The sequence below is a fragment of the Venturia canescens genome, chromosome 4 (genome assembly GCF_019457755.1).
Source record: "Venturia canescens isolate UGA chromosome 4, ASM1945775v1, whole genome shotgun sequence".
NCBI classification, from domain to species: Eukaryota; Metazoa; Arthropoda; class Insecta; order Hymenoptera; family Ichneumonidae; genus Venturia; species Venturia canescens.
In genome coordinates, this window is record NC_057424.1 from 22302258 (window position 1) to 22317883 (window position 15626).

Genomic DNA, 15626 nt, shown 5'->3' on the forward strand with positions numbered 1-15626 from the left:
CGATGTTAAAATTTCACTAAAATCTCATCCCACAGATTGGCCGAAACAAAAACAAAGTGTGCATCTACATTTTCAAATTGACACTTTGTTTCCTGGAAATTAAGAAACAATTGAATTCACGTATCAAACGCGTCTGCCTAAGGTGCTAAATTTCATACCCCCCAGAATCTCTATTAAACTTAAATAAAAATTAATTTTATGAACTTCGCACGGGAAAAAATCTTTTCTGTTGGCCTGAAAAAATTTCAAAGGAATAAACCAATGAGAAGTGAAATCAGGCCGCATGAATTTGTCGTAATCGAATCCCATCAGTCCACACGTAATTCATAAATGTTCATGATATTTTATTGGTTGACGAAAAAATTGGAGTTGCGGAATCGAGATTACGAAGGGAACCGTTCCAATCAAAAAGCATTGGGCTGTCATACACACACGAAACGGAGAATTTAATCATCTGATAACGTTAAAAAAAAACTCGTTCCCGTGAATTATTCACCGAAACCTTTGAAGTAGTATTTTTTGTTGGAACTCCAGAATACTCTTTCTAGAGTCTAATTATTGATACATTAGTTCGGTTGATAGGAAAATTTTTAAACGAAAAAAACAACTTTTCGTACCCCGTGAGATTTCTTATAATTTTAAGTACCTAAGATTAAATGCGCAATCGTTTTTTTTCTACGCGTAAACAAAGTAATTGAAAACTCGCAAGAAAGATAAAATTCTTTGTCTACCGCTAAAGACCATCTTTGGATGACTGATTAATAACATAAAACAAAAAAAACAAGTGACATGTCGTTCGAAGGAAAATACAACACCAAAAGTCCAGGTTTGTTAGCTTCTGCTTTTTTTTTTCACTTTTTAATCGTTTGAAATTTTATACAAATCTTTAGCATCACAACTAAATATCAGTGAAATTAGCCATTTGTTAAAAACAGAAATCAGAAGACAGCACACCCAAAATAGAGTTTCTATTTGATTTTCTTCTATTTAGCTGTGAAACGGTTAATGAGAGAAGCTCAAGAGCTTGCTGAGCCTACCGAAGAATACAGAGCATGTCCGCTGGATGACAATCTCTTTGAATGGCATTTCACCATTCAAGGGCCACCATCGTCCGAATTTGCAGAAGGAGTTTACCATGGGAGGATCCTTTTGCCGCCTGAATATCCTATGAAACCACCTAACATAATTCTCCTTACTGTAAGTTTTTCTTAAACAATTTACAGGTCTACTAAAGTAAACCCCACTGAATGCTAGCCGAATAAGTGCTAAATTTTGCAATTGCTTTAAGCCAAGTCCGATGTACCAATTGAACATAGTTTTAGTGGATTTGAATCCCAGCATGTCTCATCAATGTGGATAAACATTGAAAGGAATACATTTGCTAAAGTATCAATCCATGAATCCATATTCCCATAACGATACTTTTTTGTTTAGATTCCACAAAGAATAATCCATAATTTTTAACTGATTTTAATCCAGCATATTCTTTGTATCATTGAGTACATAAAATTTTTTTACGTCTGTACTTTCAGCCCAATGGACGATTTGAGATAAATAAAAAAATATGTCTCAGCATTTCGGGTCACCATCCAGAGACGTGGCAGCCCTCATGGAGCATTAGAACGGCTTTATTGGCGCTTATAGCTTTTATGCCAACCCCAGGAAACGATACTATTGGATCTCTCGATTATAGTCCTGAAGAAAGACAAAAATTAGCAAAAAAGTTTGTATCAGTAGTTAGAATTGCTTTTTGTTATGAAATATCATTTCTCAATTTTTTTCTTGTTCCAGACGTATTTAAATTTCTCGTTAACCGAATTGTGATTTGAACTTGAAATAATTATTTTCAAATGATGATATTTTTTTAAAGATCTCCTATTTTTATTTCTGAATTAATATAGGTCATTAAACTGGCAGTGCGAAAGTTGTGGGAAAATAGCAGATTTGCTGTCAAAAGATGGACCCAAACAGCCTATTACTCAGGAAGAACAACACATGCTGAACACCATAGCTCTGAAGGTAGTTTTCTTCTCCATCTTTTAATTTTACCTTTAATATGAAGAATCAATTCAATACTTTCCAGAATTGAAGAATAAAATTGCTTATTATATCGGTTTAACGAGAAATAAGATGAGCGTTCAACTGTTTTTAGGCAGAAGATGCTTTACCGACAGACTCATCGTACTCCACAGACACAACAAGAAATTTGGATTCAGATTTAAGGCAGCGAAATGTGAATTCTCAAGTACTGGACAATGCAGATCAAGCTCAGGCGGACGTAATCGTGAATCAACAGCTGGCGACGGTTTCATCGACCAACGACTTATTCTGGAGTATGCTCATAACTTTTTTGGTTTTTGCAATAATTCTATTGGTTTTGCGGCGATTGTTTTTCGTTTAGTTCAACAAATCGATTGTTCACTACGAACAAAAGAAAGCGCGAAAACCAGTAACGATAACACAAAAAATCCTATGCAGGATTTGCGAAATTTGTATTACGTTGGGAACGAATATATAATATTCGAAAGCCATATGGGAAAAGAAATATCCAAGGCAAACCCACCGAATGAAAAAAAAGCAAAAAAATTTCACTTTTATTATACATAATTATAAATATATTAAATTAAATACAATAAAATGTGTTATATATATATAAATATATATAAATTAATTAATAAATATAACAAAAAACAAATAATTGCTATTGGAAATATGCAAATTTCATTCTTTGCCTCCCAAGTACGATCAAGTAGCAAAATAATTACTAAGCTCTTTATCGATGAATTCGTTATTCGATTTCAATTAAAATCGAATAAATTTTTTTACCGATTTTCATTAATAATAAAACACTCTAATGCGAAATATGAACTATTTGATAATGCGATCACTTTGTAATCAACAATTACACGAATTATCAGCTTTGTTAAACGAAACTTTGTCTCTTATTTCGTCGAATAGTATTTCATTCTTCGATATAATAAAATAATATCGAATATGTTGATGGCTATTAACAATATTTAGTCGTTGATTATTCTCAATTGATTATCACACTTCTATTCTCTAAACACTTTTCAATGAGATACAAAAATACAACCAGCCTGAGTACTTGCAATTTTCTAAGGTTTTACTTCGTTTTGTTGTTATTTTTTTTTTCAATATCTAATCGCGTTTTGTTCATCAGCAAGTTCCACTCCAATCACCCGTTTCTTTGAGCGCTTTGTCCGTCAATCTCTCGATTTCCGTTAATAATTGTTCAGTTTCCACGTCGACACCTTCTATTTCCGCTTCCACCGGATCCCACTCTAAACTATTTGGTGTTGATATCCTCGACCATGGAGATGCCGTTAAACTCGACGGAGGACTAGCATTCAACGATGTACGTGACAATGAGTCATTTGGACTCAATTCTTGAGACGGTTGTATCGTCGCCATTGGCAATACTGCAATATGATAAATGAGAAAAGTATTTCAGCCTTCTGTAATAGGAATATTTGGCATCGAGCTGCTACCGCGTCTCTTGATTTTTTTAACTTCCTTCACTGGCGAAGCATCAACAAAAATTTTTAAAACATCTTGAGCGAACAGCAGTTGCAGAAATATCATTAGAAAGCCTTCGACGTAAACCGTTTACTAAAAAACTATACAAAATCTATGAAAATAAGATAATGTATCCACAAAATCTATTATCAATTTTTTAAGAGTGGTGCAAGCTCGTTTGCAGTGAAAAAACAAAAAATTCTCACACCTTCGTGTTCCCATTCAAGATCCAGGGAAGACGCAGGAGTCGAAGTAATACATCCTTGGTGCTTCAACAAATTTCTAGCGTCTAAGGTTTGCATCGGAGTCGTGAATCCAGAACTGAAATTATTATATCGTAAAACAATGATTTCGCGTGAAAATAAAAACATACGACTTCTACAAAAAAATATCATTTTTTAACAATTGTACTTGCAGCTGCACACCCTTTTTCTTTAAAGACATTAAATTTCAACAGCTGTGTTTACAAACTGTACGACTTTTCTTAATAATCGTTTTTAAAATAGTTACAAAAATGCTCACAAATAAAACTAATGTTCAAATATTCCTAGTACAATTTCCTTTTCTTCTCGGTATTCTTCATAGTGTATAAAAAGATCAATTGTTCTTACCTCGTTGACAGATCGCTCCTAGTATTAAGCCTAGAGTACTTATTGGATCCTCGAGACCAGCTAGTCCCCTCGGTTAGTTCAAGCTCATCAGGAATGCCACGTTTTTTCTGAAAAAATAACAAACAATTTGGAAAACTGTTCCAATGATGATAAAAATTGGCCACCAAATTCGAAATAAAATAAATAATTAGTCAACGTTAGTAAATTCTAGGAATCTGCTTATTACCAACAAATCTGAACTTTACCTTGAACCGTTTGAGGGAAAGTAATGACAACAGGCTATCCACGCAAGCACAATTACAAAATAAAGTATTTTTTGTTAATAAAAATATCTACGTAAAATCTTTAAATGTTAACAATATTTTGTAATCTTACTGTTTCGATCCTCGAGGTTCTGAGGCACTATTTTCGCCTTCTGTCAATTGGCATAGCTGAAAACAATTTTTACAAATCTTTATATTTACCAAATTATCTTTACAATTGAAAAACATCTCTTCAATTAATATTTGAATGACATTGCACACCTCAACTGGTTCGGCCTCTTGGAAGGGTGTCCCAGTATGCTTCCGATACCTTTGAAACAGACATAACTTGTAAAAACAAAAGTAATATTCAATTGTTAATGTAAAAACTTTTAGAAATTAAATGAAAGCTTTACAGGATTAAAGAAACAATTTAAAATGAGGAAACAACCTTCTAAAAAACCAAATGAAGCAATTAAAAAGTTGAAACTCTTTTTTTTCTTTTTTAAATTTCTAAAATCCGATGACCTATTGATTAAAAGTCCTAGGCAAAATCCTGTGGTCCACAATCATCTCTTTACAAAACAATATTAAAATCATGTGGTGCTTCTTTTTAGAATTAAAAATAAAATCGATATGTAAATAAAATGTAAAAACAAGTTCATTTATAAAATTGATAGTATATTTTTCTCAGCAGAATGTGAATTAAGGGTAAAAAAATGCGTCAGAAAAATTAATGGAACCTTGAATCCCGAAATATCATATACAACTCGATATTTGACAAGCTCGTTCAAGCTTATGGCTAACCTGTATGTAAAGGTGTCGGAGATTCTGGCATAACACTGGCCAAGACAGGCCCCCATGACCTGTCAGCCCACGGCTCCGCGCCGTCATCTAAAAATTCTTAATGATCAAACGTTGCTCTCCAATTACAAGATTCCAAAAAGAACAAAAATCGTCGAGGTACACCGCACACTTCTTTGATATGGACCGAAAAAAAGCAGTCAATATATTTATATTTCAATTTTTCTTTCACTCGATGATTCGCCAAAGCTGCGATAATAATAAAACGAAAAATATTGAAAATGTTCATAGATTTCGTCAGGACGTAAGAGCGAAAACGTAGTTCTATACGATTGAAAAAGTTGCATCTGTTCGTCGCTCCGTTTTTCACGAGCCGCGAGTATTTGGAGTTGAGGTCACTTCCGGGTATTTCTGAAGATCCCGAATCCCAAATACCGGAAGTAGTGTGTGTGGCTCTATCTTGTGCACAATAGATCCAGCAGCTGATAAATGATAAAGTTGATTCGATTTTAATGGAATTTTGAAGAAGCAGGATGAGTTATTTACATTTCAAGTAGATCGATACAGTTTTCACCAGTTATTTCACAGACAAGCTTGATATTTCAAGAACAACAACAGTTATACATCGTTCTGTGATTAAAAAAGGATAACGAGAAAGCCGTGTATCTATTATTTTTTTGGTAAATTCGAAAGCGTGCTCTGAATATATATAAAGACTCTTTTGTAAAACCATCCCTATATAACACCCTAACTTGAAACTCCAGAACAGACTTAATATGGTTCATATTTGGCGCGTATCTCTGATTTGCGTTCTCCGATTGATCTTTGCATTTCTTACTGACCAATAGAACAGTTACACACGCCGGTGCGGTAGGGACGACGCTTGTCGGGGCAGGGATTTTAATCAAGTTTTTTTATTCCGGTTGCCTACTCCTCCATGCTCCAAGCCTACTCCAAGTATATACCGTTCAACAACACTAACAACAGCGATTCCGTATTACGCGACTCCCCACTCGGCGTGGTCACAAATTCCCGGCGTCCTTTTTTTACGTGTGGTATCTGGACAGACTGGATAATACCGTTCGGCTCGAAGAGTCACTGCCGCGCCAGAATTAGCGTCGTGTTAACGCGTTCTCTAACGAATGATCGTCGTTCAGTATTTCTGTCAATGTAACATCTGTATTGTTTAATAAATGTTTTACTTTTGACGAAAAAACACAATAAACGAAATCACGTCAGGATGATACAAGTTCGATACACTCGTAATCTATTTTTACGAGGAATTTGCATCATATATCTTTTCGCTTTCCTCAGCTTCTACATACAGATTCCCGGTACGTATGCTTCAACGATTCTACTTAACAACGAGCAAAAAACAAGCAGGCATATTGCTTTATTTTCAAAATTCGAACGAATCAACTTCGATTTCATTTCATACCGCAAAATTAACTTTACTAATTAACGAAATGAAATCACCGGACGAAGCTATTTATTATTATTTCACAATCTATACGTTTTTCTCAGAATATGCCAACATTCTCGAAATTGTTGATATTTTTGATCGAACGTAACTACCATGAACCGATAATTCTCTCATTTTTCGTATTACATTTTATACTTTTTCTATTATCTGTAATGCTGTAACATTCGTTATCTACATGCAATAATACTATCAAAACTTGCCTTATCGTAATTGTGAGCAAATTGACCTTTGCTGCATTCCCTCTCAACCGTTGATAGAAAAAATATACCAAGGAGCTGTAATTTTATTCATCGTTCGTCCAATTTGAATATTCCATGATCATCTTATTCATCCTTCTATATCTTCCCTTGTTCTCAGGACTTTACAGTGACAATGGAATTTTGCCAGCTAGAACACAAATTGATCTTGAATCAAAAATACCGCTGAGTCAAAAATTCAGTCAAAAACCGACTCTCATCTGGTTTGCTCCGTTACTTGGACTCAACGTCGATTATATGTTGGATGTCATCGCTCTACTAGGATGTGTTCTAGCTTTTATGGGGTAAGCACCTCCAAAGTGGCCTACAAAATTTAGATCAGTTACAGCGTTCATTAACTTGCTACATTAAAATTTCTATTTACAAATAATCTTTGTATGTTCAAACGTACAGACACCTACACATGTAAAAGATTAAATTTTGATCATTTTTTTTGAATGCAGAGAAACACAGTTGTCAAATGAGTGCATACATCGGAGAATAAATTCATGGAACATCTTGTACAGGGTTCCAGCAAATTGAAGATGTATTCATTGACCTAGAAAAATAATAATCAAGATATATTTACAAAACCATCAAGCAGCAGTTGTAATTTACACAATGCCACAATTTCATTGAGTGTTTTGAAAAAACAGTCCATATATTTCAAAGTAATGTTAATACACCGTGTCTCGGTTGGTAACCAAAAAAATTTTACACCAATTCAGTATGAAAGAGTGTTCTAGTTCAATCCAGAAACAATTTGTTTGTTCAGCCATAAATAAGTTTGATAAATAAATCGATATAGTACAGAAGAAAACAAGCTGAAACATAAATCGATCGAACGCAGATTTTTCTTATAACAATGAAAATATGACTTCTCAAAAATTTGTAATAATCAACCTACAGTTTTGTCGCTTCATCGTTATTCATATTTGTCTGGGTTCATGGAAAGCTGTTCTTATACCAATTCACTTTTTACTCAAACAGTTCATTTAACTTTGCAGAAAACTGTAGTCAGAATTCAGTTGGCATTTTCAAAAAACTTTTCGGTCATTGGAAAACATCTATGTTTATTGACGGAATCAGAAAATTACAAAGAAACAAAAGAAATTAAATCAAATTCGAAATAATCTCTGAAAAGATTAGATAAAGCTAGCGTTTTTGTGAAAACGTCATTCGTGTTGAGCACGATCCTGAATGTATAATTAAACAGCAGAGAACAAGTGATTTTCGAATCGAGGAACCGACTCGGACGAAAACCATGTTTTTTTACATTAATTTGAAAAAAAAATTTACATTCGAATATTTTTCACAGAGATGAAATCATTGTGCTTTTTACCAAATTCCTTCCAAATCAGACGCTCAAATTTTTAGACGTGCTAGTTACCATTTTCAAAAAAATTTATTTGGAAAATCCCATTTCAGAGGTAAAGCATCGTCGAAATTGGGATACTAAATTCCAATTCTCGTAATAACGAGAGAAACGAGTTTCTATGTACTTTATTTTATGCCATTACAAAAGGAATTTTTAGCTCGGTTATAAGCTATAAATGAAGTGTGACACCATCGAATGAACCTATTTTTAGCGAATCGATTTCCGTGACGAATCCAGATGCATGTTGATGCTATTGATTAAAATCGACTTTATTATTAAAACTTGCAAAAATTTTGATGTTAAAATTATTCAATCATTCGAATATTTAATTTGAAAGAATAATTATAACAAAAATATTATTAATACTGTTATGTTTTCAGTTTCATCTCGCAAAAGTTTTGCATTGCTCCGATTTTCTTCGCACTTTGGTCCTTGTACTTTTCGCTGTATCAAGTTGGCCAAGTCTTCACGAGATTCCAATGGTAAATCAATTTTTATCTTACTTTTATTATATTATTTCACTCTACATTCGAGAATGTACAAAAAATCGGCTGTAATACATCGAGATTTAATGTATGTACGTATGAATTACATAATTCATTGAGCTCACCTGAAACTCGATATTCAGAACACTCGGGGCGATTGATATATTAGACTTTCGAGGGATATCAAGTTGTTTCCATAGACAAGGACGTTTCGAACCGTTGCTTGTATTTTTATTTTGTATTTTTTTCAAACGATTTTTCCATTGAATCAAACAAATATATATACAGAATAAAATACTTCTGGAAATTATGAAGAACGTTCCAAGAGTTCTCAATTCCTGAAATACATGCTATTTTAATTCATCCTATTTGGGTTTTTTCCTTGTTCCTTTAAGTTTTATTCGAATGACTTTTTTTTACAGGGATAATTTGTTACTGGAGGCTGGATTTCTGTGTGTTATCATGGCACCATTTTGGTACCCTTCTAAGGGAAAGCCAAGTACACCGAGCGATGCCGTGACGTTTTGGCCGGCTCGTTGGCTGCTATTTCGTTTGCTGTTTTCCAGCGGCGTTGTTAAGTTGACATCTGGTTGCCCGTCTTGGTGGAATCTTGAGGGTAAAATGAAAACAAACTCTTCAAGGCATCTCACTCGTTATTTTATCAACTTTAAATAATTTGATAATTTTATTTCAGCTTTGACCGTGCACTTCGAGTCTCAATGTATTCCGACCCCGTTGGCTTGGTACGCGCATCATTTGCCAGCTTGGTATTTACGCTTGAACACAGTAGCAGCAAATGTATTCGAATTGGTTATTCCGTTTTTGTTCTTTTTCCCGAACCGAAAAGTTCGTATTACAGCATTTTATCTACAGGTTAGTGGAAGCTTGCCCTCTATACTTAGTCATTGTAAAGATTTTTCGAGAAAATACGTGAACTTTCGAGTGGTAAACGAGTGCTTTTACTTTCAGATATTTTTGCAAGTTCACATAATAGTAACTGGAAATTGGAACTTCTTCAATTTCCTGACAATTTGCTTGTCCATATCTTTGCTGGATGATCAATTCTTCTACAAGAGAAAATCGAAAAACGAGAGTTCTGCGATCTGGGATTACCTCTCGAGCGTTGTGTGTCTCGCGGTTTACGCTGCTGTTGTTTATGGCACGTACGTGATGTACAATCTCAAAATTCGGGAGGACTGGACCATACAATCGGAAATTGGTGAGCCTGAATTTTAGTCTCCACACCAATTTCTTAGCGATTACAAACTTTTGGTATTTAAACTACAACAAATATTGCAGGTTTCAGCCAAGAGCAATTCGACCGAGTTCTCACCCGCATCATCCCTGTTTCAATCTACATTGGTTTGACATCTCTTGGCTTCGTCGTTGCCGACTCAATCACTCACTCCATTTTGTCTTCGAAAGGAGCGGCTAACAAAATCTTCAATACCCTCACGACACTTTTTTACACCGCCATTGTTTGCTTCGTATTCGCAGTTAGCGTTGTAAGTTTTTCAACTGAAAAGTTAGAATGAACTAGTCATTCAATTTGAAGTATGTCATTGAATGGTAGGTTTGGTATTCCCCATTTCTTTCGATATCGTTCGAACAGTTTTCCACGTAATACGGGTGATTTCCAGATTTCAGTGAGAATCGTTATTTTTTTAGGTTCCCTTTTCCACGCTACACGCGTCCCAAAATACCACGGTGCCCGTGCAATTAAAAAATGTGTACGCCAAGCTTGATAATCTTGACATCATCAACGAATACGGTTTATTCCAACGCATGACCGGAGTCGGCGGGAGGCCAGAAATAATCATCGAAGGGAGCAACAATATTGACGGGCCTTGGAAGGAGTACGAATTCCTTTACAAGCCTGGAAATGTCAACAATTCATTGCCCTTCGTCGGTAATTTATTTCAACCGTTTATTATCCCTTATCAAAAGTGGTCGCAACACTTTTATCGATTGTTTTTTTATCTCCTTACTTAAAACTGACTTTACTTTATGAATGAAATTCGATTTTTTAATAGCTCCCCATCAACCTCGTCTCGATTGGCAAATGTGGTTCGCAGCTCTTGGAACTTATCATCAAAATCCCTGGATTATGTCCCTGACTTATAGGCTTCTCAGCGGACAGCCCGAAGTTCTCGGCCTAATTAATAACGTGGAAAATCCTTTCCGCAATATGCCACCGAAGTACATCAAAGCCAGTCTCTACAACTATCACTACGTCCCATGGAGCAAAACGTTAGTAAATTAAGCTGATACAGAAAAATTGCATTTTCATGACAAATCGTTGAAGAAAACTGCGTTAGGCCGCGTTGATTGTTATGCTTCTAAGCTGATCATATCATAAAAAATATTTGAAATATGCGTATGAGGACGACAAACTAAGCTAACAATTCTAAATAATTTTCTATCCATAGATGGAACGACCAGACCTGGTGGACGAGAGAAAAAGTGGGAGAATATTTCCCTATATTTAGTCAGGATCATCCACCGCTATTGGAATATTTAGCAAAGATGAAGATAGTTCAGAATAAATCACAGGTGAAGGTGACGAACGAGGGATTGAAGAAAGTTTTGGAGAGCGTGAGATCTCTGTTAGGAAGAGTCGAAGCAAGTTTACTTTTGTGGAGTGTATTTACAACTGGGTGTGCAATCATCATGACCAGCCATGACAGTTCGAGTTCCAAGAGGAAATAAATTTCTCAGCAATATTTCCAAGTCGAGCGTACTCAGGATGTATCATAGTTACATTTTCTTCAAATTTTCGTTCCTTTTCATAATGTTATTTATAACGGAAGGCAAGAGCTTGGAATTTGCTTGATGATAATGAAGGATTACGTCAAATCGATATTCGAAGAGTGAAAAAATAAAAACAAATACTCTATATTTTCTCCCCGTTTATCATAGCAATAATTGTGCACTTGAATTATAGATCGATCGATCGAATCACTGTGGCTCGATTTTTTTCTTTATTCTTTATTCCATTATTATTGTTACGAATAAATAGTAATAAGAATAATGATGGATACGAGTATAGCAATCATCAACCAATGATAATGTGTCATTGTGAAAGGAAAGTCTTGAAAAAAAAAAAAGCATGAAAAGTCTGGCCTACCAATGTGGCAATTGTCTACAGAAAAAAAAACAACAACAAATTGTATCAATTGTGTAAATTAGTGTTAGCTCCGTTTTGTTTATCATATATTTTGTAAAAAGCGTATATCTTCGTATAAAACGCAAATAACAACCAGTGTCTTCGATCTATTATTTGAAAAATGAAAAAATGAATAAGAGTACATATGACGGTGAAAACATAGTGAATCATTTATTTATCGTCAGCGTATTAGTTAAACTAAATGAAGACTGCTATCAAAGATTACGGTTTTTTACAACTGGCGGTGTGGAACCAAGGGTTGTTTTTGAGTTAACGGCCTCCTACGTCAACATCTTTTTTTTTTTTTGGAAGGTAATGAAACAACTGAATCTTCGTTATCATCGACGTTCGTATCTTCGGCCGAGATCCACTGAGAGTTCGTAGCTCCGTCAGTGTCATCCGGTTTAATAATGTATGACAATCCAATGGGATATTTAAACAACTGGACAAGCCGCTCTTTCAATTTATTCATTGATATTTTCGCCTCGCGGCTCATCGACGAATGCTGCGCAGGTTCTTGATTAGAACGAGAATTTTCACCGCTCGTTTCAGATTTCGACATAATGTATTTCAAAGCCCGCAATGTATAAAAATTGGGTTCTATGCAAGTAATAGGCTGGTCCAGACGTTGAATTATTCCTTCACTGCTACTGGAGTTCCATGGTTTTTCTTTTTTTTTACTTCGTTTTTTTGGTACCTCGTCGGCCGGGGGGATTTTGGTAGCGCAGTTACGTGGCACCGTTTCGACTAGTACGTTGGGTAAAATTTTCGAGATTTGTTCAGGTCCGAGAACGTAAATTTTAGTGACAAATTTCGATTTACGCTGATTTATATCTGCGAAATTCATGATTTTAGAGATCTTTTCGAAGTCGTCATTTATATCCTTACCCAAGATCTCAAGAATGTTTTCCGGTGTTTCCAATTGCATTTTCAACGTCATCTGACAATGATCCAGCTTTGCTGGTGGCGCATAATCCAATTTTTCGTTAATTTGTAATTTTCCAACAGTATTGCAATTTCCAGAGCACACCGGTGAAAAATGTAATCCTCCAGCGTCTCTGCTGTCACCTAGGTATTCCAAGGATCGACTGTTCGCTCGGTTTATTTGCATTTGCTGATAATCCTTGAGTGATTTTAGAAGCTGCTTTTCTTTCTCTGTTAATTCGGTGTCGTCCAGATCCTCGGGTATGTCGAGATTCGCGCCCAAGCATTTCAGGATAATACACAATTTTCTCGTGACTTCCTGAAGTTCATCTTTAGAATAATACTTTCTTTTTCTTCCGGGCCTCAAGGCTGGAGGCATAACTTGAAAATATTTCATTAGTTCAAGATCGATAAGTTCCATTTCAGAGGTCGCCTTATTGTTTTTGTTTGCGACTCTGTTTTTCCCAGTACTCTCAATAAAATCATCATCCTCAACATTGACTTCAGGAGTTTCTATTATCTTCTGTTGTTTGTATTTCCTAGGTATTTCATAGAGAGAAACCCCTTTGTCCCAATATCGAACAATGGCACTGTGTCGATGTCTCACTTGAGTCCTCGTTTTTCCACTCATTCTACTGGCAATCTTTGACCAGTCGGCACCAAACTTGTTATACAAAAACAACAATCTTGCATCCTCGTTCAAACTCCAGGCGTTTTGTAACCCTTGTTTTCTTACCTTTAGCGTTTGGTAATGATCGTTGAGTTGTACACCCGATCGATTGGAAAAACAATGATGTGATATTTGGCCCCAATTCTCTCCATACTTCTTGACTGCTTCTACAAGTTTTTCATCCTCTTCCCTAGTGAATCTACCTTTCTTCAAATTCGGATTTGTGTTGTTCATGTATCGATAATAAATCTGAGCCTTTGTCTTTCCATGCATGTATCTTGATACAATACCCCATGGAATATAATTGCCAATTTTGAACTTTTCCACGCATCTACAAAGCCACTCATCCTCCTTTTTGTTCCAGGTAACATCCGATTGCGATGGGATACGACTTATGGTATTAAATCGAAGAAAACATTGGTAGCCGCTCCTCCGACTCTTCATTTCTATTGCGATTTCAGTCCAGTTTTCAGCCTGGTACTTTTCCACCAAAGTTTTGAGTCGCTCATCTTCGTCCCTGGTCCACTTATAACGATTGATGTCAGGATGAAGGAATACTTGCCACATAACTTTGCATTCGTCAGCAGTGTGACGCCCGTCAAAGTCAGAAACAGAGATTTTGAGCCAATCGAATTCTCTGCTTCCTAAAGGACCGACCATCTCCCTGAAATTCTTGGGAAGGTCCAATGGCTTTTTGAGTCTTCTGCGATCCTTATCCACCAAAGCTTCATCTGGATTTTGCTTTTCTCTCCGATCATCTGGATTTTCTGTGGAAATATCATCTGTATCAGCCATTTCTCTGTCCAAGACTTCAGAAGCCGCTTGGTGACGAATGGCTCGCCAGAGTATATTTCTATCCTTTGGTGTCCAAGGACACGTTGTACGTAGATGCACCACTTGCAATTCCTCATTTTTCTGCTTCTTCTTGACGTCGTTATTCCACGGAGCCGGATACTGTTTGCCGTCCTTGAAATACGGCATTCCTGCTGTGCATATCAGAACTTTCGAACCTTTGGTCACACGAGCTTTCATACGAATTTTCTCATCGAGTATGGCTTTGTTTTCCCGGCACCGTTCGAGCAACGTCACTAATTCTCGTCGCGTTTCCTTCAGTAATTCAATCAATTTTTTATTTGTCTCGTAGGCTGTTTGGTTCTCGTCAATCTCGCTTCTTATATTTTCTCTTTGCTCATCGCACTCTACTTCACCAAATCCCTGAGATGAAGTATTTCCTCGACGGTTACTAACAGGGTTACACACCGATACATCTTCTTCGAGGTGTTTCGCAATCGGGGTTTCATGTTCGTTCGCCAATACGTCCTCCAAAGCTTTTATGTCGTCGAGGAACTCCCGGTCATCTTCCAGATCACTCATTTTTCGAGATCAATCAATTGTTCACTGAATCGTTTATTTTTTCCATGCACAAATTCAACACTCGCTTGTCGGAGTTTGTGACCTGGCACTTTAGCCTGAGGATATAACATTCGTTATTCGTTTACGAATTGACGACATTTCACCGGAACCACGCGGAAGCCATTTTTTTTCGCTTTCCCCGCCAAAATTATTAATTTTATACACTGCGCAACTCTAGTTTCTTTTTAATTGCATCGGATATTCGATTATTTAATAGAACCATATGAGCAAACTCAATCTGGTTAGATAACCTATTTATATTTAAAACATTATTATTTCGATACTAACAGAAATATGGGTTAAAGTACGGGATCAAGCGTGCCAGAGTGTACCAACAATATATATATATATCGTATTCATATTGACGATTGTTGTTGTTAATAAAAAAACTAAATACGAGTCGACGATATTAGTATTATGAGTACTAATAAAGGAATCGTTGAAAATTGTGGAGTAGTAGAGGCTAAGAATGTCGTGTTATAATTCAAAACATATATTTCATTGCGTGGACTAGTTCTTCGATATCGCTAAAAGAAGCCATTAGCTACTTGCTTATCAGTTATGGATACAATGATTCCCGTGTATTTTCAGCACTCGGCGTAATATAAGATTGAGGGTAAGAACGGGTACAACGTGAACAATGAGCGGTGAATGAAAAAATAGGGATTGCGGATAAA

General features: G+C 35.9%; 4 protein-coding genes across 4 annotated transcripts; 2 read left to right on the forward strand and 2 right to left on the reverse strand.

Annotated features, from left to right (window-relative positions):
• The first annotated feature begins 411 nt into the window (after positions 1-411).
• On the forward strand, positions 412-3016 carry LOC122409606 (ubiquitin-conjugating enzyme E2 J1-like). The gene is made up of 5 exons (XM_043417300.1): positions 412-826; positions 992-1197; positions 1533-1723; positions 1902-2019; positions 2153-3016. The coding sequence occupies exons 1-5, from the start codon at positions 790-792 to the stop codon at positions 2399-2401; spliced, it is 801 nt and encodes a 266-aa protein (XP_043273235.1). The 5' UTR covers positions 412-789; the 3' UTR covers positions 2402-3016.
• Positions 2829-5762, reverse strand: LOC122409609 (uncharacterized). Its single transcript, XM_043417306.1, has 7 exons — positions 5198-5762; positions 4673-4721; positions 4524-4579; positions 4394-4427; positions 4149-4255; positions 3746-3858; positions 2829-3440 (listed from the first exon to the last, which is right to left on the reverse strand). Exons 1-7 carry the CDS (start codon positions 5251-5253, stop codon positions 3178-3180), a joined length of 678 nt encoding a protein of 225 aa, XP_043273241.1. The 5' UTR covers positions 5254-5762; the 3' UTR covers positions 2829-3177.
• Positions 5763-6105: 343 nt separating this feature from the next.
• On the forward strand, positions 6106-12100 carry LOC122409596 (lipase maturation factor 2-like). The gene is made up of 10 exons (XM_043417282.1): positions 6106-6528; positions 7035-7218; positions 8672-8773; positions 9199-9392; positions 9471-9649; positions 9746-9995; positions 10076-10281; positions 10445-10685; positions 10810-11026; positions 11206-12100. Exons 1-10 carry the CDS (start codon positions 6435-6437, stop codon positions 11483-11485), a joined length of 1947 nt encoding a protein of 648 aa, XP_043273217.1. The 5' UTR covers positions 6106-6434; the 3' UTR covers positions 11486-12100.
• Pbp95 (proximal sequence element A Pbp95) lies at positions 12089-15603 on the reverse strand. The gene has a single exon (XM_043417278.1). The coding sequence runs from the start codon at positions 14908-14910 to the stop codon at positions 12229-12231; it is 2682 nt and encodes an 893-aa protein (XP_043273213.1). The 5' UTR covers positions 14911-15603; the 3' UTR covers positions 12089-12228.
• Between the last annotated feature and the right edge of the window lie 23 nt (positions 15604-15626).